The sequence below is a fragment of the Vigna angularis genome, chromosome 1 (assembly GCF_016808095.1).
Source record: "Vigna angularis cultivar LongXiaoDou No.4 chromosome 1, ASM1680809v1, whole genome shotgun sequence".
In the NCBI taxonomy this organism is placed as follows: domain Eukaryota; kingdom Viridiplantae; phylum Streptophyta; class Magnoliopsida; order Fabales; family Fabaceae; genus Vigna; species Vigna angularis.
The window spans coordinates 458,413-485,246 of NC_068970.1; the positions used below are offsets into that span (position 1 = coordinate 458,413).

The 26,834-nt window shown below is 36.5% G+C and overlaps 5 protein-coding genes across 6 annotated transcripts; 3 read left to right on the plus strand and 2 right to left on the minus strand.

Moving 5' to 3' along the window:
* The first annotated feature begins 2,196 nt into the window (after window positions 1-2,196).
* Window positions 2,197-10,028, plus strand: LOC108346975 (arogenate dehydratase/prephenate dehydratase 1, chloroplastic). Its single transcript, XM_017586055.2, has 11 exons — window positions 2,197-2,806; window positions 4,191-4,261; window positions 4,347-4,439; window positions 4,540-4,740; window positions 5,075-5,155; window positions 5,240-5,335; window positions 8,386-8,463; window positions 8,533-8,622; window positions 8,703-8,770; window positions 8,915-8,996; window positions 9,573-10,028. The coding sequence occupies exons 1-11, from the start codon at window positions 2,518-2,520 to the stop codon at window positions 9,627-9,629; spliced, it is 1,206 nt and encodes a 401-aa protein (XP_017441544.1). The 5' UTR covers window positions 2,197-2,517; the 3' UTR covers window positions 9,630-10,028.
* A 493-nt stretch (window positions 10,029-10,521) lies between these two features.
* Window positions 10,522-14,155, minus strand: LOC108332415 (lactoylglutathione lyase GLX1). Of its 2 annotated transcripts, none has more exons than XM_017567675.2 (9): window positions 14,011-14,155; window positions 13,465-13,568; window positions 13,253-13,377; window positions 12,971-13,035; window positions 12,674-12,886; window positions 12,016-12,063; window positions 11,808-11,915; window positions 11,544-11,696; window positions 10,522-10,867 (listed from the first exon to the last, which is right to left on the minus strand). In XM_017567675.2, exons 2-9 carry the CDS (start codon window positions 13,551-13,553, stop codon window positions 10,826-10,828), a joined length of 843 nt encoding a protein of 280 aa, XP_017423164.1. In that variant the 5' UTR covers window positions 13,554-13,568; window positions 14,011-14,155; the 3' UTR covers window positions 10,522-10,825. The 2 variants fall into 2 exon arrangements, with proteins under 2 accessions (XP_017423164.1, XP_017423172.1); XM_017567683.2 differs by lacking the exon at window positions 14,011-14,155 and adding an exon at window positions 13,813-13,993.
* Window positions 14,156-14,943: 788 nt separating this feature from the next.
* LOC108336023 (5'-adenylylsulfate reductase 3, chloroplastic) lies at window positions 14,944-16,829 on the minus strand. The gene is made up of 4 exons (XM_017572308.2): window positions 16,558-16,829; window positions 16,359-16,473; window positions 15,457-16,264; window positions 14,944-15,352 (listed from the first exon to the last, which is right to left on the minus strand). Exons 1-4 carry the CDS (start codon window positions 16,781-16,783, stop codon window positions 15,122-15,124), a joined length of 1,380 nt encoding a protein of 459 aa, XP_017427797.1. The 5' UTR covers window positions 16,784-16,829; the 3' UTR covers window positions 14,944-15,121.
* Window positions 16,830-18,333: 1,504 nt separating this feature from the next.
* Window positions 18,334-21,202, plus strand: LOC108334147 (uncharacterized). The gene has a single exon (XM_017569815.2). The coding sequence runs from the start codon at window positions 18,849-18,851 to the stop codon at window positions 21,024-21,026; it is 2,178 nt and encodes a 725-aa protein (XP_017425304.1). The 5' UTR covers window positions 18,334-18,848; the 3' UTR covers window positions 21,027-21,202.
* A 2,009-nt stretch (window positions 21,203-23,211) lies between these two features.
* Window positions 23,212-26,521, plus strand: LOC108327591 (glucan endo-1,3-beta-glucosidase 1). The gene is made up of 5 exons (XM_017561626.2): window positions 23,212-23,326; window positions 23,512-23,635; window positions 23,734-25,047; window positions 25,966-25,993; window positions 26,125-26,521. The coding sequence occupies exons 2-5, from the start codon at window positions 23,575-23,577 to the stop codon at window positions 26,294-26,296; spliced, it is 1,575 nt and encodes a 524-aa protein (XP_017417115.1). The 5' UTR covers window positions 23,212-23,326; window positions 23,512-23,574; the 3' UTR covers window positions 26,297-26,521.
* Window positions 26,522-26,834: the final 313 nt, after the last annotated feature.

Sequence of the window (26,834 nt, forward strand, 5' to 3'; positions counted from 1 at the left end):
ACGCTGTTTAGATACTCCTTCAGCTGTCTCTTGTCCTTTGATATTCCTTAGGCTTTTTCCACTTTCACACTCAACACACCTTCCATTCCAACTTACTTTCCTACCCTAATTCAAACTTCACTTCCCAACCCATTCTATATCTTACATACAACATACATTCAAACCACTTCGATAATCACTTCAAAACATCATTTTCAACCCACAGGAAACTGCTCTTCAGTATTCAAGATCATTTTCAATTGCAATATTTAACTCAATTAGTATCGATATAATTTGAAAAATGATATGTGAGTGATTATAAATTTTTCCAATCATTTCACTTTCACGTATTTTACTTATCATCGCATTGTCCATTAAAATTATATTTATATATTATTCTATTATTTATATTAAGTTTGTATTATGGAAAAGTTATAATAAAAAATAAATAAAAATCAACTTGAAAACATTGATTAATAAAAGGGATCATAGTTCTACCTTTCACAGTAAGTCATTGTGAAAGTGTGATAGGAGAAAGAAAAACAAAAAAATAAATTGATAAACGAAAGTTGGAGAATAGAAAGAATGAAGTACGCATTTTTAAAAGATCTCTCACGGATCAAGGTTAGTATGACTTATGTAGGTTATGTTTTGATGATTCTCCAGTTTTTTTTTTCTAAATTAGTATGAACCTTAATTATGATTTTAAGGATTCTTGTATGGAATTGACATAAACCTAAGAAAATGTCACTGTTATGATTCTTTGGTATTCTAATTGCGTGAGAGTCTAGACAAATAGTTAAATTAGACTTAGACCATGTCAATTTCATCCACTACCTGAATTTAATTTTTAATTAGGATCTTTTGATTGCCCTTGTCCTATTTTGTTTAATAATAAACAGTGTATAAAGAATCTTATGATGATAATAATTATATTGATAACTATGTTAAGAATCATTTGAACAATAATTTTTTATTGGTCAACATTTTAGTATAGTATAGTAGATTAAAATTAATCCGGACAACTTAACTGCGTCATACATTAAAAAACGATTGATATCTATATTTATATTGAATTTTGACCTAAATATGCACCTAAGTTATAGTCATAGTCTATCTATCATTGACTTACTTATTACTTTACTTATAATCAATATTTGAAGCTGTTAAATTTGACCAGTTACTGTGTGGTTGTTGAAACATTTGGTAGATTATTTATGCATCCATCTACCAATTGTAAAGGTATTTTTCTTTCCATATATGAATATCTTATAAATGAAAAACTTAAATGTAAAATTTATGAAATTTTAATCATAACAAACGAATAAATATCATTTATTTAAATAATTAAAATTTATAATTACACAAATATTTTTATAAATGTTACTAGTAATATTCTTTAAATTATTTATAAAATTATATGTTTCTGTTCTTTAAATAATCAAAAATTATTTTAGTATATGCTTTGGTAATTTAAGAACCTAATCATAGGTTTTGATTATTTTTGAAGTTTTGATTATTTTAGAAATAAAACTTATAGATATAAAAAAAAAATGTCATCATTTTTAAAATTTTTTTCATACTAAAATATATTAAGTGATTTTGAAAACGTTTTGTGTAATAACATGATAATAAAACAAAAATCTTATTACTTTGGATGTTAATATATGTTGGATATGAAGATAACTTAAAAAAAATAATAAAACTTATCTTTGGTTTGCCTCTTATTAGGAGTTTTATAAATATCTTTCTAATTATGATTATGATGTCATTTTATATATAATTGTGTTAACTGTATGGTTAGGTGTTAATTTTGAATCAGATGTGAGACAATTTGAGAGTAAAACCACAAAAAAAGTTGTCTATTTATTAGATAAGTTTATGGAAGGATTAATATGTTTAAAATTTTAAATAAACTTAACAAAATAAATTTGATTACAAAACTAAATTTACTAAAATTTAAAATATAAGGAGTTAAATTAGTTTAAAATTTTGAACATGAACTAATTTTAATTTTTATTAAAAATTAAGAGATATAAAATATTTTGTAATTAGCTTGTGTACCTTTGGGTGAGAAAAATGGAGATCTACGTACTACTCTATCGATTTATCTAATACTGTAGAAGAAAACGTGGATTTACGATTTCTTTAAACACAGATTGTAAATTGAATAAGGTTGCAGAAATTTTGCTTGTAACAGGCGACAATTCTGCTCACCTAACTGTCTCTTAGCCAATTGTTTTGTTTGGTTGGCCCTTTTCTAAATTCTGTCGCATTTTAATCACCAAATGCAACCTTTTGTTTTGTTTCAACTGGTGGGAGCATTGCATAGTTCATATGCTTATACCATCTGTTTTATTTATTGTGGGGTCACCCAAAATTCTAAGCGCCAACCGTAATTCATACATTCACACTAAGTATTTCTTAAACAATATCATGCTGTGAATCCCCCAAACTCACCAACCATCGCCACTCTGACAAACTCTGAACTTCTCTCCCTTTCTTCCTTCACATTGTAGATTGGGTTCCTTCATTTTGATGGCTCTCAAGGCTGTATCCATCTGGGGTTATTCCAAAGCTTCTCCTCCTCAATTGGGTGTTGGTCTTGCCAATTCTCATCCTACTCCGATTTGGAATCAAAGATATGATTTTGACAAATGTCGCAGGTGGGAATGCTGTTGTTTGGGTGTTTCGGCTCAGAGAGCTACCACTGCTGTTGAAGATGAGGAGCCCAATGTCCCCCCTTTGATTGACTCTTCTGGGGCTGCCGATAGTGTTCACCAAAATGAGTCAAAGGGCTTTCACAAGGACATAAACCAGCTTCCTAGTGAGTTATATGATATCTTCCCCCCATCTTGTTACCTGTGTTTAACTGGCACTCCAAGAATTCTAGAGTCGAGCTGATGATAAATGTTGCTGATTTCATGACCAAACTTTGCTTTTCAACTAACGTTTCTCCTGTTGGTGTTTTGGAGGGATAATTTTGTTATGGTGCCGTTGCTTTTTTCACTTTTCACATATAATTTTGTGGTTGATGCTGGCAGGGCAAGACGGTCACAGTATATGCATTTGATATCATCATTTCGCTAGTTCTTCTTTCATGACCCCTTTTTTTATTAGGAGAAAATTGGATCATGTTCTTCAAATTCTCCATTCAAATGACTACACATGAATGCTCTCTTCATTAACAAATGACTTCTATTGAATATACGTTTTTAATTTTAAATAAATAAACAGGTTTTGTCGTTTAATTGGAGAATTTTATGGCAAGGCTGCAAGAAACTATTTTATCTAAGTTCCGTCTTTTTAATTAACGCCCCCAGGGGCTGTCCTATGTTAATGGATTTGACGTTTCTTGAAGGTGTTATTGTAATTTGCTACGATAATACTTGCATCTGAATGATCATTTTCTTCTGTTAGAGGAATTATTGGTTAAATTTTGTTGGTAATAAATATAACCAATGCAGAGGATAAAGCCCCACTAAGTAAAACGCACAAAATCCAAACCTTGCAAATAGAATTTAGAAAGGAACAGATATGTTGTTTGAGTAAAGGGAGAACACATCCATATACCGAACTTAAAAGGCTATCTTCCACGGGGGAAAATCTCTCTTTTTCTCACTATTTGTTTTTGCCAATTCCTCTGAGTCTAGTTGTTGGAATTGAAAACTAACTGAAAGGGAGATTGTTAGTGATGTGACTGGTTACATGTGTGCTTGTAAGATATGTAGAAAGGCAATAGACTAACTATGACTTGCAACACCAACATTTCCAAACGGCTGACCATGTTCATTGCATCTGATGTAGTTTTGGTGATCCGTGATGAACTCAAGGTAACACAACCTAAAGTCTTGGCTTAGTACGATGGCATGAGCGGATATGGGTTATGACTTTTTGAATGCAGGCCTGCACTATATTGTTCCCACTTCAAATATTATGAATTCTATCAGAGCAACATATTATGAATTCAAATATTATCACATTGATCTTCCTTCTTATAGTAAATTAAATTGATATATTTTACTTTAGTACACTTTGAGCCTTGCACACTTGCTGGCATATGCATGTGTATGCATGCAGATAAACAAAATTTCATGATATTTACTTGATGCAATTTATGTTTTTATGCTAGTAATAGCCGGTAAGTGATGTAATTCCCTTTGGTATTTAATTAACATTTTATCACAATTATGTAATTTGGTTAATTGCAGAGCCATTAACAACAATTGACATTTCTTCTTCTTCTTCAAGCGATGGATCAAAGGTTCGCGTGGCTTATCAGGTATGATGCTTAAGTCTTTTTTTCAAAATAAAATATTAATAGCACCATAACCTTTGCTAACTAGTCAGTCAGTTGGCTGATACAGGGACTTCCAGGGGCATATAGTGAGGATGCAGCTTTGAAAGCATATCCAAAATGTGAGACTGTGCCGTGTGACAATTTTGAATCGGCATTTAAGGTTCCATTTCTTGTTTTAGTATATCTTCGGTATGTGTGTTTGATGTATGCGCTTGTAAGTTATACCTATTGCAACGATATATTTATATTCTTCTCCACAGGCAGTTGAATTATGGTTAGTGGATAAAGCTGTTCTGCCCATTGAAAATTCTGTTGCTGGAAGCATCCACCGTAATTATGAATTACTTCTCCGCCATAGGCTGCACATTGTTGGGGAGGTTCAGTTGCGTGTTAATCACTGCCTTTTAGGATTGCCTGGTGTGAGAAAGGAGGACCTCAAAGTTGTTGTGAGTCATCCCCAGGTTGGTTATTACATGTAGTCTTTTTTTTTTCTATTTTCTTATTCGAGGTAAAGAGTGAATAAATATGATACATTATGTTTCGCATTTGAACAAAATGAATGTGTATGTGTGATTCTGCCTTAAGATAACATCGACTACCTAATAGTACAATTTATTGGATTTCACCAATCATGTTTATTGCTCTGCTATGTAATAATGGCTAACCTCAACATGCCAACTTTAAGTCTTAACTAACCTGGTTTATGATTGCACAGAGTTTTGAGACAGTTGCTTATGTCACTAAACTAAGCTTACCTGTTGCAACAAATTGTTTCAATGACAATTTTACATGCAGGCGTTAGATCAATGTGAGAAAATGCTTAATGATTTAGGTGTTGTCAAGATTGGTGCACGTGATACTGCTGAGGCTGCTCAGGTGTATTATGAATTCTCTGTCAAAAAGTAAGCATTGATTAGGTTGTACCGTTGCATTTCCTAACAGTTATGTTCTTGAAAACAGACAGTGGCTTCAAATTGTGCAAGAGACACAGGAGCTATTGCAAGTTCCCGAGCTGCAAAAGTATATGGGCTCGACATACTTACAGAAAGAATTCAGGTAGCATTTCCTTTGTGTTATGGAAGATTGAGCTGCTAAAGTATATTGCCTTAGGTCATGTGTTCTTTTATCACTACACCAACTTTAATGCTTGCAAATTGGATGTCATTGGGTTAGGAGTTTATGCCTTATTGATATTTTTTAAATGTTTGGCCAGTCTATTAAATTGAACTTTGATCATCACTTGTAGCAATGAAAAATATGGCTGTAACCAAATTAATAGATTTTCTAAAAGTGAGTGATCATGCTGTATTTGATCATCCTGTCGCTTTCTCTTTCCTTTTTTTCTGATTTTGTGCAAGTTTATATCTTGGTGGACCGAGATGTTGACAGAAAAGAAGCCATACATCTTGTTCGTGCCAATCAGTTGTTTGCTTGAAAACTTGTCTTTCAAAAGCCATGACTTGTGACATGAAAGTTGTTTGTTTGTCAAGCATGTAAGCTCTAAGCTTGAGTGAAAAGCTACACAGATAACTCCATGCTATAACATACAAATAAAATGCAATTTGAAAGAAGGCCTTGGTACCTGATAGTGTTGATATGTAAATGGCTTAATGGGAATTGAATCCATGTTAGTTAGGAAGGATCCATCAATGGATTGGATTTAGTATGACTTTATGTGATAGAAAATATTTTGTTTTCTATTAGAAAGTAAGTAGTTTTGTTGGGTATTAGAGATCAAGAACACTAGATGCTCTAGTGCTAGTGAACGTAGTATAGAATGTGTAAGGAAAGATCAAAGATATGATGAAAACGAGAAGAGTGATATATTCTATAAACTCATTTTTGATGAATACAGACAAGAACAGAGCACGATGATTACATCGAGTTTACATATCACACATACATGCTCAAAAAGGAAATAGCGAATTACAGGAATGATTAATATGAATTACACAAACACGTATCAATCCAACTCTTGGCTAAATAAGATAGACTCCAGTATATATACACGAGCTGCTACTATAACTATATAATGAAATAATAAAAAGCTTAACTAACTAAACAAAACAATCGTGCACTAAAGTTTGGTGTCATCATTATACAACTTTTAGCAAACAAAAAAGAAACAAGGCATGAATCAACATATATTCAGCTTGATTTGAGTTTTCTTCCAAATCAGTGTCATAGGACGATTGTCACTGACAATCAACATTCAACAAATCCAAATAGTACACGCACTTGCTTCTTGGAATAGGCTTGGTGGTGAACATATCAGCTAGATTCTCCATTGTACCAATTTTCCACCACTTCGACTCATTCTTTTTGTGCAAAGAAAATGATACATAACATTAACATTCTTGATTCATTCATGTTGGAACTTGATCCTTAGCTAAGTAAATTTCACTTAGACTATCACACGATGATAACAACCTTCTTATGTGGAAATCCTGTATCAGCCATTAGAGCCTGGGTTATCCTTGTAGACAAGCCCAACACTAGATGTACCTTTAAGGTACCTAGGAATACAATTCACCATTAGCAATGCTCCTTTCTAGATTAACCATATACGTACTTGCTAGAGTAAGGTCTACCATCACATACATCAGACTCCCCAATGCACTAACATAAGAAACATGAATCATATATTCCTTATTGAATTATGAAAAAGCAAGACTGCTTATAAATAGATGAATAGAAAATGCCAAAGGAGTAGCAACTGACATGACACCCTCATGCCAAAACAGTCCAAGACCTTCTAAATGTACTTTGTTGATCCTGAAAGAGCTTCTTCTGAGCACAATCTCGCTCAGTATCCTTGCCCAGAACTCTACCGGCAACTCCTAAGTCTTTCATCTCAAATTCACTGCTTAATAGTGACTTCAACAGTTGAATCTCTCTACCTTATGCATAACACTATAAGCATGTTGTCTACATATAACAAAAGATTAACACGGGAACTGTTTTCCGTCGATAAAGTTCTCTTTTTGAAACAATGTGTTGCAGATGGACTTTGTCATGCACAACTTCTTCAGCTTCAACTGCAACCCAAAGGTAGATTCTTCATTCACTACCTTATAAAGAACTTCATCTGAGAGGGACAAGAGGAGTAGAGAATGAGCCTTCAACTCTTGAATTCTCACAACAAACTCCTCCGGATGTTCGTCCTACCAGATAGGGGTGTTTACACTCCCTGTTCCTTCAACAAAGCACTAATCTTGATGTGCTACAGATTGAAAGAGTTCTTTTTTGTAAACTTTTCAATTTTGGTCACCCTAGCCATTCTCGTGAATGTCTTCTTGAAGATTTTCTTTACGACAAAATAAACAAACAGAGGGGATTGGTCTTAATTAGGGATAACCCACTTACAGATGCGGAACGGATAAAATTGAAGGTCCGATACCATTTTATTTTGTATTCAGATATCAAAAGCTCACTAGATGCGAAGAACATTAGACGCTCTAGTGAATGTAGTTTAGAACATGCAAGGAAAGATCAAAGATAGGTGAAAAGAGAAAAATGATATATTCAATACATTCCTACTTGAACACATACAAGAATAAAGAACACGATGATTACACAGAGTTTACATATCACACACGCTCAAATAGGAAAAAACGAATTACAGGGTCATCATACAAATTACACAAGCACATATTAATCAAACTCTTCAGCTCTTGGTTAACTTAGACAAGCTCGAGTATTTGTAGACTAGTTTGCAACTGTACCTAACTACAGAACAAAATAATAGAAAACCTAACTCATTAAACAAAAAATCATCTAAGAATCATTAGGTGTATTCACATGTGCTATAGAAGACAGATGACTTTCATCAGACAATGTCCATCAGATGCATCAAAGCTAGATGTTGTCATTATACGACTTTCATCGGAGAAGAGGAGACAAGTCATAAATATATAATTTCTATATTAAAACTGGATGATGTCTGTTATACATAGAAAATTACTGGATTCCTTTCTCCATCTTTAGCTATTATTGGATAATATATTCTTTTGAAGCTACAAAAGACTAGAAAACAAAAACATGTTTGCTGTTTCTGGTGAAGTCCACAAGAGTATAGCTTAACTCGTTCATTGCGATTTTCACAGGATGATGATGAGAACATTACTCGTTTCTTGGTCCTTGCAAGGGATCCTATAATTCCAGGAACTGACAAACCACATAAGGTATACAAAATTTAGTTCTTTCAATTGATTATTATAAACGTGCTTATGAGTTCATGACTTCTCTCTCAGACTAGCGTTGTTTTCAGTCTCGAAGAAGGTCCTGGTGTACTGTTCAAAGCCTTGGCAGTTTTCGCTATGAGGGATATTAATTTATCAAAGGTGTGTTATAGTTATTGATGTTGGAGTTTTAAAATTAAGAAACGCATTCATTGCTCTTATTTTTTTTCATGTAAATTCAGATTGAGAGTTGTCCGCTGAAGCAGCGCCCATTAAGGGTTGTGGATGATTCAAATCAAGGGAATTCCCGGTAAGTAATTTCGTTCGGTTCAAGATTTGCGATGGTAAAATTTAGGGTGTAATTTCTGTGGTTTAAATGCAAATTGATCAGTGGTTCGTACTTTATCTCAAATTGATCAAGGATGCATTTCAGTAAAACTTCTATTGATAGCAGGTACTTTGACTACCTCTTCTACATTGATATTGAAGCTTCTATGGCAGAACCTCGTGCACAATATGCTTTAGGACAGTTGCAGGTCTGCCCATTATCTCATCAACCCCAGTTTAATATTTTGTTTCTTATGGAGTAAAATACTTTATATTGACCATTTGTACAGAAAAAGGTTATGTTAGGATAACCAAAACTTGCTTCAGTAATCTTTATATCTCCTAAAGGATTAGTATCTAATTGTTTATTAGGATATGACCTTAATGAGCAGGCACAAAGATACGTCATATCTACTTATTTGGTTTTAAACCAGAAAATCAAATGTTATCTGTGGCTGCGTCCAAAGCGTGTCAGTGCCCTGCTGCATCATACCACATTTTATCTGGGTGCATATTCCACAATCCTGATGGGAAATCCTTTTTGCTTTTACTTCTCTAACTTTAACTTTTACATGATATCAGTTGCGTAGTACACTGTTAAAATTCCTTTGACTACTCTATAAATGCATGCATAATCATTAAACTCATCCGTCCTCGCTGTTTTTCAAAAAAGAAAAAGTATTAAATCAATGTTTTTATCTTTGGTGACTCCATGTTATGAAATGTAGCAAACGTTATCTCTAGTTGTTGGTAAAGTCTATTTATTTATTTCATTTCCATTTCAGGAATTTGCTAGGTTTCTTCGAGTTCTTGGTTGTTATCCTATGGATACAGTGTTGTAGAAGCTCAGTGGTGTTCATCAGAGGTAGATCTTTAATCAGAGACACGGTGGAGGAAGTATCCATGAAAAGCATTGCCCCTTTCACCTCTTTCAAAATTCTTCGCATCTCCTAAGGAGTTGATTTGGAGTATATTATCATAGTTTTGACAGTGGAGTAAATGCTGGCAATGCCAACTTTGCCTCCAAAGTATATAAATAAATTACCCTATTGAATTATTGTGGCAAATTAATGAATGACCCAGCCACCCAAAGTTTTCTTCTTGTATCATCTGCTACACCAAGGCTTTTTATCTCTTTTGTTGATCAGGATTTTGGGGAACCAGATTTCCTTACATTCTCCCTTATGTGGTTGACTCTTTTTGGTAAAAATAAACTATGGTTGTGCTAATTAGAAAATTCACCGAGATCAGATAATCTTGGAGCAAGTAATAACTTCTCTTTCAAAAAGGTAGAAAGTAGTTAGAATTGAAGTACAGAGATAATTTCATGTCTGTTATGCAGGCCAAATTCTTTTATTTCATCCTGTAAACAAACAATGCTTAAGAATATTGCCCACACATAATAATGTTTTATCATTGAATTATTCACAAGCTCAATTTCTATAATCAAAATTCCTATAATACAAATTTAAAAATGTTACTAGTACTAATTTATTGAGTTTAATGGATATGAATTTAAAATTATAAAGACTTAACAATACTCCTTATTAAAATTAATAAATAATCGTAACTGATATTATAAAAAGTTACAATTCCAGTTATCTACTTCTTGTACTATTCGTGTTAAAATCGATTAAAGCTTTAAATTTGCCCATCCAATCAAACTATAAATATAATGTGAACTTGTTTCTGTTCATGGTACCAATCAATCTAATATTTGATTTAAAATAATATTTGATTTAAAAGGTTATATTCAATTGGAAAAATTGATCTGAACTAAGCAAAGTTTCTAAACCATTACACAAATTCGTTTTTAAAACACTGCTCAACAGGAGTCGTATATGATAAATTAGCATACTAATCATAGGTTGCATAATAATGAAGTTTCAATTATGCTTTCAGGTTACTAAAAGAACCCCAGAAAAAACCGAACATGTTGACGACTGGTATACTGCTACAACACAGTCGATGAGAAAATGGCAGACAACTTATTCATATGAAATAACCAGGACTACTTATTTCCTGTTAAGCTCGCTCTTCATTTCAATTCCTCCAAGAAATCAACATTGTCAACCAGGACCTACAAAACTCAAACAAAATGAATCATACAACCAAGTACTAATTATTAAAATGACAGAACATTAACAAAAGAGCAGCGCCATATGAAACATATTCAAAGTGTATGACGCTTCACTTAATAAAGAATTATAATGCCATTCAAGAAAAAAAGACAATAAAAAGCTCTTGACACATAATATTGCACCAGACATTTCATACCACACGCTAAAATTAAACTTGAGGTTAGAAACCTATATAGACTTTAAATCATTTCATAGGCAGAAATTTCAGATCCACTTTTACAGAAAGAGGTGAAGAAAGCAAAGAATGAGAATTAACAAAACATATTATTAGGCACTTCTTATTCTAAATTTAACATCTATTTTCAGTTTCAGTAGCTTGCTAGTCAAAATGAATTCCATCTGTGGTAACCGAATTACAAAAGTTGAAACAACATTTTTTAGACCAAAAAGTTAACAGCATAGGAGGTTACCGTTAAACCAACCACTTAAAGGTTTAACATATAATCCATGATTTTAGGTCATGTTAGATGGAATCTAGAACTCCAATCTTCCAACCCTAACATTAAGCTTATATGACACTATGGTATCATCAGACCCTGCAGCAAAACAGGTATTAATATGATTCTACAAGATAACTCATCTACTCAATATGGTGAGAGGAAGGGAGAGACTCACAGTTTTCCATCCGTCTGGATCTAAAAACGAAGTGATTTTCGTATTAAGGCCAGGAATTGGCCCTGGTTGCCTTGTAATCTTCCCTCCTACCTCTTGTATAACTTGGCTAACTACCTCAGCGCTCTTGTATACATCATCAGTACCAATAGCAATCTGTTACATTAGGAACATGAACTTTATCATTAAGAAGCACAGAAACAGAGAAAAGTGTAGAAAAACAGTTTAAGCTCCAAGAAAGACAAATAACACAACCTGTTAACTAACCTGTGCATAGGCATTGCCCTTAGAGTATTCAGTGACACCATAGTTATTTGTCAACTCCAACACAGTTGTCTCATGCTCCTCTCCATACCCAAGCATAACTGCAGTGTACTGTAGGACATGCAAGTTTCAACATGTTGCTAGTTATTACACATGAAAAATGTTCCAGCGAGTAAGTGCATTGCTAAGGAATAATAATAAGAAATTTCACCTTGGACTCAGGCTTATCAACTTTCCTTAAAACCTTCATGCCCAAAGCCTGTGCAATTGATCCCATACGAAAATTTCTTTGGTCAATAAAATGCATTTGATTAATAAAAATTTAAATCACATTTCATCGAATGCAGTTTTATGATTCTATTTTGAGCATCACAAGCAAAAGCTATCAATTGCTACACCAGGTCCTTTTTGGGTAAGTAATCCAAATCTGTTCCGTGCAAAATAGAACATCAAGTTTCAGTCTTTCAGTGGTTTCCACAAATTGTAAGCCACAATAACACAGTTAGCTGATTTTCCGGACTTGAAACTCACCAATAAAACATGTCAATTCTAAAAAGAACAGTTGAAATAGATAAGAGGAGCACTTGAAGCTTCAGAAAGAATTTCCATGGAACTAACCAAAAGCTGTAACTTGGGTTTTGGTTCACATTAAGAATGCTTCATGCTGAATTCTGCCGATTGGCACACAAACTATAAGCAGAATAGATATTTTGCTTACGCACACAAGAACAGAAGAAATAATTAATGGAAAACTTCTCAAAGTTGACAGCCAGTGGATATTGATCCAGTTGTGCCAAAGACAAAGTCTGAACCAGTTTCGATTACAACAATAGCACTGGAATATATATGGGGAAAACATGGACAGTTACCTTTTCATAAAACTTAATTGAGCGTTCTAAATCTCCAACACGAAGCATTACTTGACAAAATGGGTCATGGACAGTAGGTCTTTGGATAAATCCAAAAGTGTAACCATCTGGATCCTTCACAAAGGCAATAACAGTAGTCCCACCCTGAACTGGTCCAGGCTCCCTAGTGATGTTTCCTCCCTTGGCTCGGACGAGCTCAACCGATTTGTAAATCTAAAAATTGAAGCAATAAAGAGTTCATTTTATTCACTGTGCATATAGATACTCAAGCTTTTGTAAAGGTCTACTTTGTCTTACATCCTGAGTTGCAATTGCAAAATGTCCAAAGCCATCCCCTATCTCATACGAGGTCACCCCATAATCTGACAATAAGGTGACATTTAAACAGTTAGAAGAATACAAAAGTCCAAGTGTTGCGGCGTGGTGATATTATACTTGTCATGTAGTGCAAAACTAAACAAATGTTAACCCATTGACAAAGGAAAAACATCAAAATTATATCATTGAACCCAAAATATAATTCAATCAGACACCACGGTACACATGTGCGACAAGGAAAAGATCTGCAGAGTAACATACTATATGTTAATTCAACAACAAAATGGGATTCTTCAGGGCCAAATCCAAGAAAAGCATTGGCATATTTTTCATCCGGGATATCTCTATGCCTCAAAAGCTTCATTCCAAAACATTCTGTATAAAACCTGAAAGAACCATGAGGAGATTTTTTAAGCACCCAATAACACAAAGAACGTAACAATCAACAAAAACCCATGTCACAAAAAAACAACTTGATGGTGCGATCAAGGTCACCAACACGGTAGACAACATGGAGCATGCGACGGTTATCTTTCTTTGGCCATTGCAACAAGTCAGCCATATTCGGTGTTTGATTCTGGAACACAAGCCATAAACAGTCAAACACCATCTTCCAAAAAGGTGTTACACTTGCAGTGAATAAAAACCAAACTAAACACCATCATTCTGCGTTAAGAAAAGATGAATAGATTTGTTTGATTTACTTATTAAACATACATTTTCAGCATTTTATAAAAGCAAAGTAGAAGTCGGAAAATCTCAATAACGGGTTCAGATCGGTTTGTTTTATGACTCGACCAAGATGCAAAGTGGTGGAGTACCAAGCTTATGGCATTGCTAGGAGCATAGCAACAAAACCGAGAGTAAACTAAACCCACCCAGGTATCAGAACTTATGAAGAAAACAAGAAGAGATTCAAAAGAATTAAACCAAACAAATTCCTACAAAAGAAGCAAGTAATCTCAAATCAAACACAAACAACAATCAAAAACATGTCCGAAACATTTGAAGTGACTTACCAGTAGATTGTTCTGGGTCTGTCTACGTCGGTGATTACAGTAGTAGAAGCGCGCGTATATATTATCCACATAAATTGCTTTTATATTGCGACTTTTTAGATGTAATTAGACTTTACTACTTTTTTCAACAATTTTCATTCTACAAATGTGATTTCTCTAATTGGTCGTCAATTTGATTTTTATTATTATGTAGGTGTTATTTTAATTCATTTATTAAATTAAATATTAAATGTTTACCAAAATTTTCATGCTTTCTTTTATAGTTCTGTACATCGATCTAAAATATCGACATCTCCTTTAAATATGAAATTGACAAATGACTTAAATTACACTATTAAAAATGGGAAGTAATCAAATTCAAAACAATCTACATTTTAATAATATTATTACTTGTATACATTTTAATAATATTTGTAATAAAATTATATATTTTTTATAAATTAATAAAAATAACACTTTCTTACATCTTTAATACAACAATAAATCATTTTTTTTATTTTTTAAAATAAGTCCATAAAATGTGTGAAAAAAATATCAATTAATATGAAATAAATTAATCAAATAAATCATATTTTTTTAAAACATATCATTCTCAACTACAGAATGCAATTATGGCAACACTTTTTCTTACTTAATTCTCAACCACTATACAAAATATTTTTCAATATATATATATATATATATATATATATATATATATATATATATAATAAATTAATCAATCTTTATTATAAAAATTTAATTTAAATGATAGATTTTCTAATAATTGTAAAATATAGCATTAGATCAATCAATTTGATCCATCTCAGAGGACTAAAATTTTTTAAAAGATGAATAATATTTTTAAAAGATGTTTTACGGTTTAATCATATTGTTAATAAAATATCAATTCTATAATTTAGGATATGATAATAAGAGATATTCATATGGGATGAAGTGATAGTATTATGTATTTATAAATAGATAACTCATCTGGAAAAGATGAAAATAAATCAGATCCTACAGAATGACTACTACAACAGAACCACGCAAGATGGTCTAAAACTATCGAAAGCTGAGGATGTTATTTGTATAAACTAGAGTCGAAACCTGCATTCCCACTACCAACCACTTATCTTAAGGCATTTACAAAAGCCATCAAGGAATCAACATCTCTCTTTTCTGAGGGATACTTTATTGGCCTAGACGAATGCTTTGGGAAAAATATTACTGTAGGGAAGCTTCCTAATTCAAGTTCACGCCTTGCAAATTCTTTCTGCTCTCCATCCGCTCTAAATTTCCCTACCTTCATCCCTGACCCTTCTAACCTCTGCGCCAATTCAACATAAGATTCCTCCATGGCCTGTTGCAATTCATGATATAAAATCTCATTAGATAACAGATATTTCAATCCGACTAACCTTAGTGAGTGGGCAATCTTAACGGAACACAACAAGTTGAGTTTACCTGGCAATAGGGGCACCATGGTGCATAAAGCACAACGAGCCATGCTTCTTTCCTGTCCTCCAACTTGGCCAAATTCTCAATTCCTGTCCTGCTCAAGCTAACTACATTCTGGCTGTTGAAAATGTCAGGCACAGTGGCAGCACCGTTTGCATCAGATTGGGATACCCCATTTCCATTCCCTTCATCCTGCTGCTTTAAATTTCCTTTGTGAAGGCCACATTCCTTAGCTTTCGCATCCTCCCACCACCACCTCCCTTCCCTTTCATGTTGTCCAGGTAAAACAGGCCTAGTGCAGGGCTCACACCCAATTGAAACATACCCCTGTGAATGCAAGGAATTGACAGGCACATCCATGGTCCTGAGGAAGTTCCAAATGTCATTGCCCTTCACATTTGCGACCGGGTTCCACTTCACCAAGCTTCCGATTCCACCATCCATTCCCTCAAAAACCGGATCCACCTGAACAACCGGTATTTCGGACCTAGTACCAGGTGACTGGTCTTTCCTCTGACCTGTTATCCAAGCTCTGAGACCCTTGAGCGCCCTCCTCAAAGGTCTCACCTTCCTCACCCTGCAACACTCTTGATGACCATCCTCGTAGAAAGAGAACAAACCCTTATTCCTCACCAATGCCTGAACCTCAACAGCATCAGGAAACATGTACTCGATGCGGATCCCATAATGCTTCTCAACCGCATCAAACAACTGATAAGTTTCCGGGTTCAGTCTCCCAGTGTCCAGACTGAAAACCCTGAAGGGTCGACCCGTCAACTTTGCATACTCGATCAAAGCAACATCTTCAGCACCACTGCAAAGCCGCCAATGCATAAATAATAATTAGAATAGATAAATTTTCTTTTTTTACAATTAACGGAATCAGCAACGAGGGTGGTGTTGATTACCTGAATGCAATGGCAATGTCGGGGCCGAATGAGGCGAGGGCTCTATCCATGATTTCAAGAGGTGAGGCATTGTCGAGATCAGTGGCTATCCGTTGAAGATCTTGCTCTTTGGTCTCTGATGACGGAATAATGACGTGGTTGCATTAGCAGTTGCACGTGTGCATGATGAATTCGAAATGAATTGATTTAGAAAACGTACCGGAAGCAACCATGGCCGTTGCTGCTGCTGCGAGCGGAAGAAGGGAATCCTTACGAGGAGGTTGGGCGTTAACGGGCTTTGCGAAACTCTGTCTGATATTAACGGCGGCTCCATTGGGCCTCTCCGAAACGGTGATTGATCCAATTTGCGGAATGTTATTCCGGTCTGATGGTGGAAATTTGAAGGAGGAGGGTGTGGAAATTGAAGAAGTGAAAGCGAGGGCCATAATGGGAAATAAAAGGAAAATTCTTGTGAGAAATGGTTCAAGAGGAATCGAGTTGCGTTGGTATATATATATAGAAGAAGCAACGAAAGCAAAAGCAAATTAAGAAGCTAGCGGACATTAAGGTTCATTGAATATGGTCATAGGTTTTTTGGATGCTTACGTGGCATGCGGGGAATGGATGGTTGGGAGCGTGTGGCCTCATCGCTTCCGTCAGATCTCCCATTCTGATTGAATTCTATCACGTTTTCGTTGACTTCTTCCCTTCTAAAATCATCACTCATCGCTGCATCAACTCATCTATTTCTCCGATTCTAACACATAATAAAAATAAATTAACCGATTGTCTTCTGATGAAACATATTTTTTATTTATATATAATTTTTTAATTTTAAATTAATGTAAGTTATTGAAAGAGTGAAATTGTTCAAAAAGATAACAAATATTTTTCTGGATATTTATGAGGCTATAGCATTAATCCACTAATGCCTGCATGTATTCACTTACGTTACGTAAGTATTTTGTCAACGTTTTTAATAATCAGTAATCTAGAGAGAATCAAACTAGAGCACAAAAATTAAACGCTTCATGATTCACCATTATTGTAATAATTTCTAGACTTTATCTTCTTTTTCTTTTTTAAATATCCAACAAGAAAAACGAAAGAAAAAAATGATTAATAAAATCACAATATGCATTTCAGACAAATATGTTTCCATTTTCAGCTAGTTAGTTAATGATGTCTTGTCTTAGTTAACTTGGTTGCTCAAGATTATTTACTATAAGCTGTTATTTCTTGTTTTTCTTCTCTATTATATATATATATATATATATATATATATATATATATATATATATATATATATATATATATATATATATATATAAAAGCTACATTATTCTTAATGTGAAATATAAATATTACTGTTTTAGACGTAGAACCCGTGAATATATTGAAGAGAAGGATAAAATTAAACAAATAATGTATTTGAATTTTTATTTAGTCAAGATTATTTACTATAAGCCGGTTAAAGAATTTTTATTTGAATTTTTTTTGTTCCTTGTTTTTTTTTTATGTTTATTTATATTTTTTTCTTATATTAAAATATTCTAATATTGTAATAATAATAGAAATTTTGTTATATTTTCTTGTATTTGTTACGAAAATTTTCTTATATTTTTTTAGTAATAAAATTGTATGATATTAAAATTAAATTAACTAAAATTTAATTATAAAAGTTTCTTAATCGATTTTAAAAAATGGGTTAAAGAGTCAAAAAGTGTAGAAGAGAGAGAAAAGAAAAGTAAAAAAAAAAGTTAACTTGATAAAAATTTTTTGTTAAAGATTATATTTGTAATTTTGTAAGTGCAAGAAGAAGAAGACACTCATGTGTATATCTACATAATTTTTTATTAAACATAACAAAGAAGGAATGAAATCTATTTTTTTTTTAATTTTGAATGATTTTTAGTGAATAAAAAAAACTATTTCAAAAGAATGTAATGGAATATGAATTTTGTTATTGAATAATATTATTAAATGTAATGGGTATTAAAAATAGTATTTATTGATAGATAGTTAGACGATGTGAGAAGGAAGGAGTAGTTAAAAAAAGATGGTTAATTACTTATTTAGTCTAAAAAAGGGAAGGATAGGGTTTAAGTGGTTTTAGTTAGTTAAGGAAGGAAGCGAAAAGAGCGGTGAGAAGAAGGGTTGAAAAGAAATGAATGGCTCCTCTGATTCGGTCTCGTGCTGGGTCTCTTACTCTCTCCATTTCCCACCTCCAATTCATGTCACACCCTCCCTCGTCGTCTCCTTCCTGGACGACGGCGAGTGGCACCCCTCCCCGCATCCACCGCCGTATCGCCTCCGTCTTCAGCCGCCCCTGGATCAAAACACTTAAACGCTCAAAAACCGCCGACAGACTCTACGAAAAATACCTCCGAGCCTACAAGGCCAAATAAAGCATCACCCTGCAATGCACGCGATAACCCCTTTCCTGCATTGCATCATTATCACCAATTCCTCCTGATTTTTTGACTAACCAATCCAGATTACACAGAAATAATGTCTCATATCATGCCACCCTTCCAGTTATTGGAACTCAGCATCATTTCGGCTCAGGACCTGGCTCCGGTTGGTCGCACCATGCGAACCTACGCGGTTTCATGGGTCCACCCGGACCGGAAGCTCTCAACATGCGTCGACACGCAGGGCCTCACCAACCCAACGTGGAATGACAAGTTCGTCTTTCGCGTCGACGAGGACTTTCTCTGCTCCGATTCCTCTGCCATCATGATTGAGATCTACGCGCTACATTGGTTCAAGGACATTCACGTCGGCACCGTCCGCGTCCTCGTCGGAAACCTCGCCCCTCCACCCTCGCGCCCCTCCCAGACCAACCGCACCTCGTTCGGCACGCGTTTCGTCGCACTTCAGGTCCGCCGCCCCTCTGGCAGACCCCAGGGGATACTCAACATTGGCTTCACCATCCTCGACGGCTCCATGCACAACATTCCACTCTACACTCACAACCCCTCCGCCGTTGGCTACCGCCACCTTATGGGAGAGAAGGACGCCTACGACAGCCACAACCATCTTAGCCCCCACGTTCTCGCCGCCGCCAGCCCTAAGCCCGAGCTTCGCCGCACCAAGAGTGACACGAGCTCCGTTGTGGCCTCGGAAGCCGTGGCGCGGAAACACCGAGCCGTGGCTAACCATAACAGAGCGAACTCCAACATTTCAGCATACCAAGTTAACTTGGATAACACGAAGAAAGGAAAGAAGAAGAAGTCGAGGACCGAGAGTAATATCAACGAAGAAACGAGCTCTATGCTCAGTGACACCGTTGAGCCCTGGAAGATTAAGAGCGGAAAAGCGAGTCCTCATGATGATGATATACTCCACGAGGAGGAGATTTCGCCACTTCAGCACTACCAAAACGATGCCGCTTACGAAGATGTTCATAACCAGCACCATGACCACGACGCGCATTCCGACGCGAACTCCGATTCCGACATTAGCATTGGCGAAAACAACTTTGTTACCGACACAATGGAGGAAGAATACGTTCCGGTTAACAACGTTACTTACGAAGTTCGCGCCACCCCAAAACACCAATTCCGAAACTCTCCAGTGCCACACTATCTAAATTCGCCTGCACCACAGTTTAGGAATTCTCCGGCAAGGCAGCATATGAGCTCACCGGCACCGCAATTTAAGAACTCGCCCGCGCCACAGTATATGAACTCTCCGGCATCGCAGTATAAGAATTCTCATGAACCACATTATATGAGCTCTCCGGCGCCGCAGTTTAAGAATTCTCCGGCACCACATTATATGAGCTCTCCAGCTCCGGAATTTAAGAATTCTCCGACGCCCCAGTACAAGAATTCTCCGAAACCGCAGTTTATGAATTCTCCGGTGCCACAGTTTAAGAACTCTCCAGCACCGCAGTACATCAGTTCTCCGGCGCCGCAGTTTAAGAATTTGCAGAATCCGCAGTATATAGCATCTCCGAAGCCGCAATATATGGCATCTCCGAAGCCGCAATATTTAGCATCTCCGAAGCCACAATATTTAGCCTCGCCGAAGCCACAATATTTAGCCTCGCCGAAGCCACAGTTTCGGAACTCACCGGCGGTGGTGGCGTCGCAGTTCCGGCAGTCGCCGACGGTATCGAAACTCAATCCGATCAGGGGGACGCCGATGCATTCGTACGGGAAGGTGAACGGTGGGATTGAGTACATGACACCGCGAAGGTCAAACTTGGGGAACATGGGACATATGGTGATGACGGAGTCGGAGCTGGGACCGTCCCCGTCAGAAGTGGCCGCGGCAATAGCGAGAAAGCCAGTAATTGACGAGGGGGAAAACGAGATGGCGGGAGGGTGGAGCTTGGACGGAAGCATGGAGGGGTTACAGTCGAAATTGGAGAGATGGCGATCAGACCTGCCACCAGTGATTGATCAGGGCGAGCTCTCTAGCCACCCGACATCGAGCACAAAAACGAGTCGCCACTCCCGGAGGCACACCGACGGTGGTAGTACACCGAGTGGAGGCGGTGGTAGGAGTAGGGGTGGGGGCGGGGGTAAGGGTAAGGGTCGTAGTGGGAATGGGTTGTTCTCATGCTTTAGTAAGATCTGCGGTGTTGAATGCTACGTTGGTTGTGGCAGCGACTCTAAAGGAAAGAAGGGTCGCCGTCGCTCTTCCTCCATGGAAGACAATACCAGCAGCCTTCTCTGATGGATCCAAACCCACTACAACATGGGAATATTCATGTGCCTTGTTGAAAAATGTTGTTTCCATGTCATCAATACACTCTTTGGAGAATGAGTCTCCATGGGATATACATGTCAAGTACTCGAGTAAACTATTTTGTGCTTAAATAAACATGCTTGAGTAAGCATTTATGTGGCAAATTTCAAGTTTCATGTACCTAAACTCATTGACAATTCTTGTTTGATAACGTGGGAAATTAACTATAAGAAAAAACAGACACATTGTGATGTAATGTAGCAGATGGATTTCAACAGAAACCCTTTCATTTTAAGAAATGAGCTTTTATGTTTTATGTCAAGTTACAGAGCATCTCGTTAAAATAAATACGTCGTCTAGGATATTTTCGAGCACTTACTAGTAAAAGGACAAAAACCAAAAACTTTAAGAAATAAAAAGGAATGTAGTGAATCTTTTAAATACAAGCGAAGAGCAAAGTAAAAAGAATTTAACTTAGTAAAATCTTTTATAGAAGATTATATTTGTAATTTTGGAAATGCATAAAGAAGGAAAATAAGTGCAGAGAGAAACACTCATCAGACACACGCCATCACTGTCAAGTTGCAGAGTTCTTGTCACTTCTCAAGTGCTCTCGTCTGTACATCAAAGTTAATTAATTACCTTTCAAGGAGATATGGCCAAATGAAGTTACTCAATTCTCATTAGTTATGCCTCGGATCCTAGACACTAGAGTTGGTGTAGAGTTAGTCTAGTAAAACTACTGTGTAACGTGGGATATATACATGTACGATAAAATAATGCAAGTTATAACTAAAATGACCAATATTAGTTTTGCATTTTATGTTTGGTATGGTTGAATAAACTGTTAGCAATGAAATAGTGATGATCCGATGGAAAATTGAGCCGACAAAATGGTATTTTGCAGAAAATGCAGCAGTGAGTGTGAAGTGGGAGAAGTAAAAATTCTTACGTTTTACATTTTTGCTTTGTTGCAAGAACAACTGTTTCAAGTTCAACAGAAACATTGCAACAATTCTTTTGTCCATTAATATATATAGTCTTTATTATGTCTACTCTTGCTTAGATTTTTACCATTTTTTAGTTAAAGGTCTATTATTTGGATCATAGGGTGTGAATATGTGGTGAGTTTGTGGTTGAGGAACCCACTGGGGTGAGTTTGCTTTCCCTTTTCTTCTTTAAGCAAACATAATGATCGTTAATCTTTAGTTATTTATCGTAATTATTATTAAAATCTAAAGCTTCAAAAGTAGCAAATAATTTGAGTGGCGTGTTGGTGGCACAAACTTAACTTTCTTGAGATTAAGCAATGAATAGATTAAGGGGTATTGGACTATTCACAGATTTGACAATGGTGAAGGGTTGATTGGATGGTTGTGATGTAGGCACTATGGTGTAGCAATGCATTAGCACAAGATTCTGTCTTTCTGCTTCAACATGTGTTTTCCATTATGCCATGTATGTGCTCGTGGTAGTTTAATTAACACAGCCAACTGTGTTTCTCTGTTTGCATCCGGAGCAAAACTGTCATTCCTGCTACTTTTCTGAATCTTACTTGTTTTGTTGCTAACAGGGATTTCACATGTTGAAATCAATATCAATTCTACTGATTTTATTCACTTGTTTTGTACCTCTCAACTAGATTAAAAAAAAGTTAAATTTGGTTAGCTTTTCTCATCCCAATTAAGATGCCAATGCAAAGAAAAATACACTTTCCTTTCTGCTACCCCGTTAAAAGTACATAGCATAGAAATTTAGAACAGATTTTAAAGTTATTCAGCGGCAACACATGTTTAGAGCATGCTTTGGGTAGAAAGTAGAAACAGAGGGAAGGCAAAGTAGACCAAAAAGAAATGGGGAGCAAAGCCACTGTCTTGCACCAAGGAACTGTTGAATTACAGTTTTACCCAATTTCTTCAAGTTTCTACTTTCATTTGCGCAAATGTCTAAACTCTGACAGAAAGCCAAGCCCCTTTCCCAAATTAAGTCCGTGAGATGTCTTTTTTGTTAATCCAAATTTAATAATTAAAACATATTTCAACTTTGTGTGGGTGAAGGACATGGAACAAAGAAATAGCTTCAAAATTTCAAAACCCCTTTTGGAGGATTTGCCCTTTCCTAACTTCTCTTTATTAAAGAGTAAAGAGACGTATAAATAGATTGTTTTATTATCATCCTTTGCTATAGGGTATATAGGGTTGTAGTTGAAGGGCATTTTAGAGAAAGGAGCAGAATCTGAAAAGGGAGAGAGAAGAATAGTTTGCAGTAAAGTGTGAGAAGAGATTGAAGTAAGTTCAACAAACTAACATTTCCATTATTTGGTGGATATCTCTCCCCGATTCATCAATTCTTTAACCCCATCCCTCTTCGCCACATTTTCTTCTTCTCTTCAACAAAATTCCACCTACCTTAAATACTAAATAATATTTAAGTAACTAATAATAATAACAATCTTTTGATGAGATAATGCAAGGATTTGCGGCTGAAGCAGAAGCAGAAGCAGGGGAGGAGGAAGTGAAGTTCACCCTCCTTTTCAATGGCAAACTCTAAGCTCCTCCTTCTCATTCACATCCTCTTCCTCTCTTTCTCCGCCTTCGGTAACCGACAAACTCCCAAACTCTTCAAAAATTCTCCAACTTTACCGATTAGCAGTTCTCATTTATAGTAATTAACTTGCTTTCAATTTGCATTGCAGCTGAAGCAGAACCACTACATTCCCTGCTGAAGGACCAAAATGGAGAGGAAGAGGAGAAGCTTCCATTCGTGGGCGTCAACATCGGCACGGACGTCTCTAACCTTCCACCAGCCTCGGACCTGGTCGCGTTCCTTCAACTGCAGAAGATAACGCACGTGCGAATCTACGATGCCAACCCGGACATCCTCAAAGCCTTGTCGGGGACAAAGATTCGGGTGATTATCAGCGTCCCCAACAACCAGCTCCTCGCCATTGGCTCCTCCAACGCCACCGCAGCTTCGTGGATCGACCGAAACGTCGTCGCTTACTATCCCCAAACCCTAATCGCCGGAATTTCCGTCGGTGACGAGGTTCTCACCACCGTCCCCTCCTCCGCCCCCCTCATTCTCCCCGCCGTTGAGTCCCTCTACAACGCCCTCGTCGCTTCCAACCTCCACCAACAAATCAAGGTCTCAACCCCTCATGCCGCCTCCATCATTCTTGACCCTTTCCCTCCCTCTCAGGCTTACTTCAACCAAACCCTCGTCTCCTTCGTTCTCCCTCTCCTTCAGTTCCTCTCCCGCACCGGTTCCCCTCTCATGATGAACCTCTACCCCTACTACGTCTTCATGCAGAACAAGGGCGTGGTTCCTCTCGACAATGCCCTCTTCAAACCCCTCACTCCTAACAAGGAAATGGTCGATCCCAACACCTTGCTTCACTACACCAATGTGCTCGATGCCATGATCGACTCTGCCTATTTCTCCATGAAGAACCTCAACATCACCGATGTTGTTGTTCTTGTCACAGAAACTGGGTGGCCTGCCAAGGGTGACTCTAAGGAGCCTTATGCCACCAGGGACAATGCCGATACCTACAATTCCAACTTGATTCGGCACGTGTTTGATCGCAGTGGATCCCCTTTGCATCCAGAAACTACTTCCAGTGTCTTTATCTACGAACTCTTTAATGAAGACTTGAGGGCTCCACCGGTGTCGGAGGCCAACTGGGGTTTGTTTTACGGGAACTCTACGCCGGCGTATCTGCTTCATGTGTCCGGAATTGGGACCTTTTTGGCGAACGATACCACCAATCAGACATACTGCATTGCCATGGATGGGTTTGATTCGAAGACGTTGCAGGCTGCGCTGGATTGGGCTTGTGGACCCGGAAGGGCCAATTGTTCGGAAATTCAGCCTGGGGAGAGTTGCTACCAGCCTAATACTGTCAAGAACCATGCTTCTTATGCGTTTGATAGCTATTACCAGAAAGAAGGCAAGTCTCAAGGAACTTGTGACTTCAATGGGGTGGCTATGATCACCACCACCGATCCCGGTAAGTTCAGTTTTTAGTTTTCTCATTGTCATTTTGCTCAATTAAGCTGCAATCGGAAACAAGATAAACAAAAAATAGATCTTTAGTTAACTTTATTAAATGGGTTGCTGTTTTAGAGTAATTATTGTTGGTCTTTCTTGTTTTCTCTAATTAGCATACCTAAAGTTTGTGGCAAAGCTGCACAATTAACTGATTAACAATAAAAGGAAAAGTTTTATGCGACTATTGTGAGAGATGTTACTTATTCTTGGTAATTAAAAGCTTAGATGAGAGGTGGTTTCAGGAAACTCATTAGGATCATGCCATGACCATTAGTGAATCGAGGGTTTACTGTGCTAGAGTCTTTACTCTTTCTGTAATGAAAGTTCATGTAAACAGTTTTAGGAAGCTCACTATGGTAAATAGCACTTACTGATTAGAGATTTTACTTATGATAAGAAACGGGGAAACGATTTGAAAATAGAGGTGTGGGAGGTAATGATTCGAGGCACTTTTGTGTGTGGTGCCCACACACTGCAAAATGCCCCCTTTGGTTTGGCATTATTATGTGAAAATTGAAAGAGAAAGGGGGAGCTGGCAATTGCATTTGCATGGACTGGCACCCACTTCCATGACTTAGTTGGACACTGGTTTGTCTGAGAGCACACTGATTCTCCTGACAAATGCTAGGATTCTGGACCGTGTTTCTAGATTACCTTCATGGAGTTGTAATTTTCGTACTCTCCAATTTTTACAGGGCAATTTCTTACTGTAGTCTTGCTTGCTAGCTCCACCAAGTAGTACTTTTGAGATATTATCAGTGCAGAATGGGCTCCACAGTTTTGTGTTTTTTTCTCTTTGTTGTCTGTTTCCAGGTATAATATAACACTTGTGGTTAATATGTTTTTTTTCTCTTTTATGTGGGGAATACCCTTGCAGGTCACGGGAGCTGTATATTTCCTGGAAGGTAAGAAACAATATCTGCCCAGTTTCCGTATTGTTTTTCTAAATATCTTTGTTATGCTCAAAATCTGAACATTTTGTTATTTTTTAAACAACCCAGTTCTGATTGATTACCCTTTATTTCATGTGATGCAGTAAAAGAGTGAGCAACAAAACAAAGGAGGTGGTGAACTCCACCGTGTCAAGCAGTGCAGGGGAAAAGTTTAGGCTCAAAACGTTTAACAGCATAAAAATAAGTGCAATTCACAACGTTTTGCACATTTTCTTGGCTGCATGTCTCCCCACTGTGTTGTTGGTCCTTTTATGAGATGCAAATAATTCAATTTTTTGTTCTTTTTGGAATTTTGAATTTCATAAAGTTAAGGATAAGGTCATAAGAGGAAAGGAATAATGTCTGTTTTGTAGGTCTAAACTTCTAGGGCTTATTAGATGCTTCCTTTTATTAGAAAGTAGCGTTGATTATTTTTCGTGGGGGGGCTCTTGTAATTAACGTACGTATTTCTTAATCAATTTGTTTACAATGTCGTCACCATTATCTGTGTCTGGGCCCAATAATTTGAGTATTATTTTTTAGCTGACGAGTCCCTTTTCTTATTCAAATTAGCTTTCTGATTTCTCTATGCAATTTGTTGGCTAAACATTTATCCGAATATTTATATACCAAATACCTAACAATTTTAATTTATTTGCACCCAGGGCAGAAGTTAGTTTTGAAAGGTAGCTGTCTACCTGAAAATGCATTTTTTTATTTCTTATAAAAACAAGTAGCAGTGCTCCTCAGGCCAACCATTTTTCACTTTTGAGTACATTATGGTGCCAACATTTTCTTCTTCCAAGTTAAAACG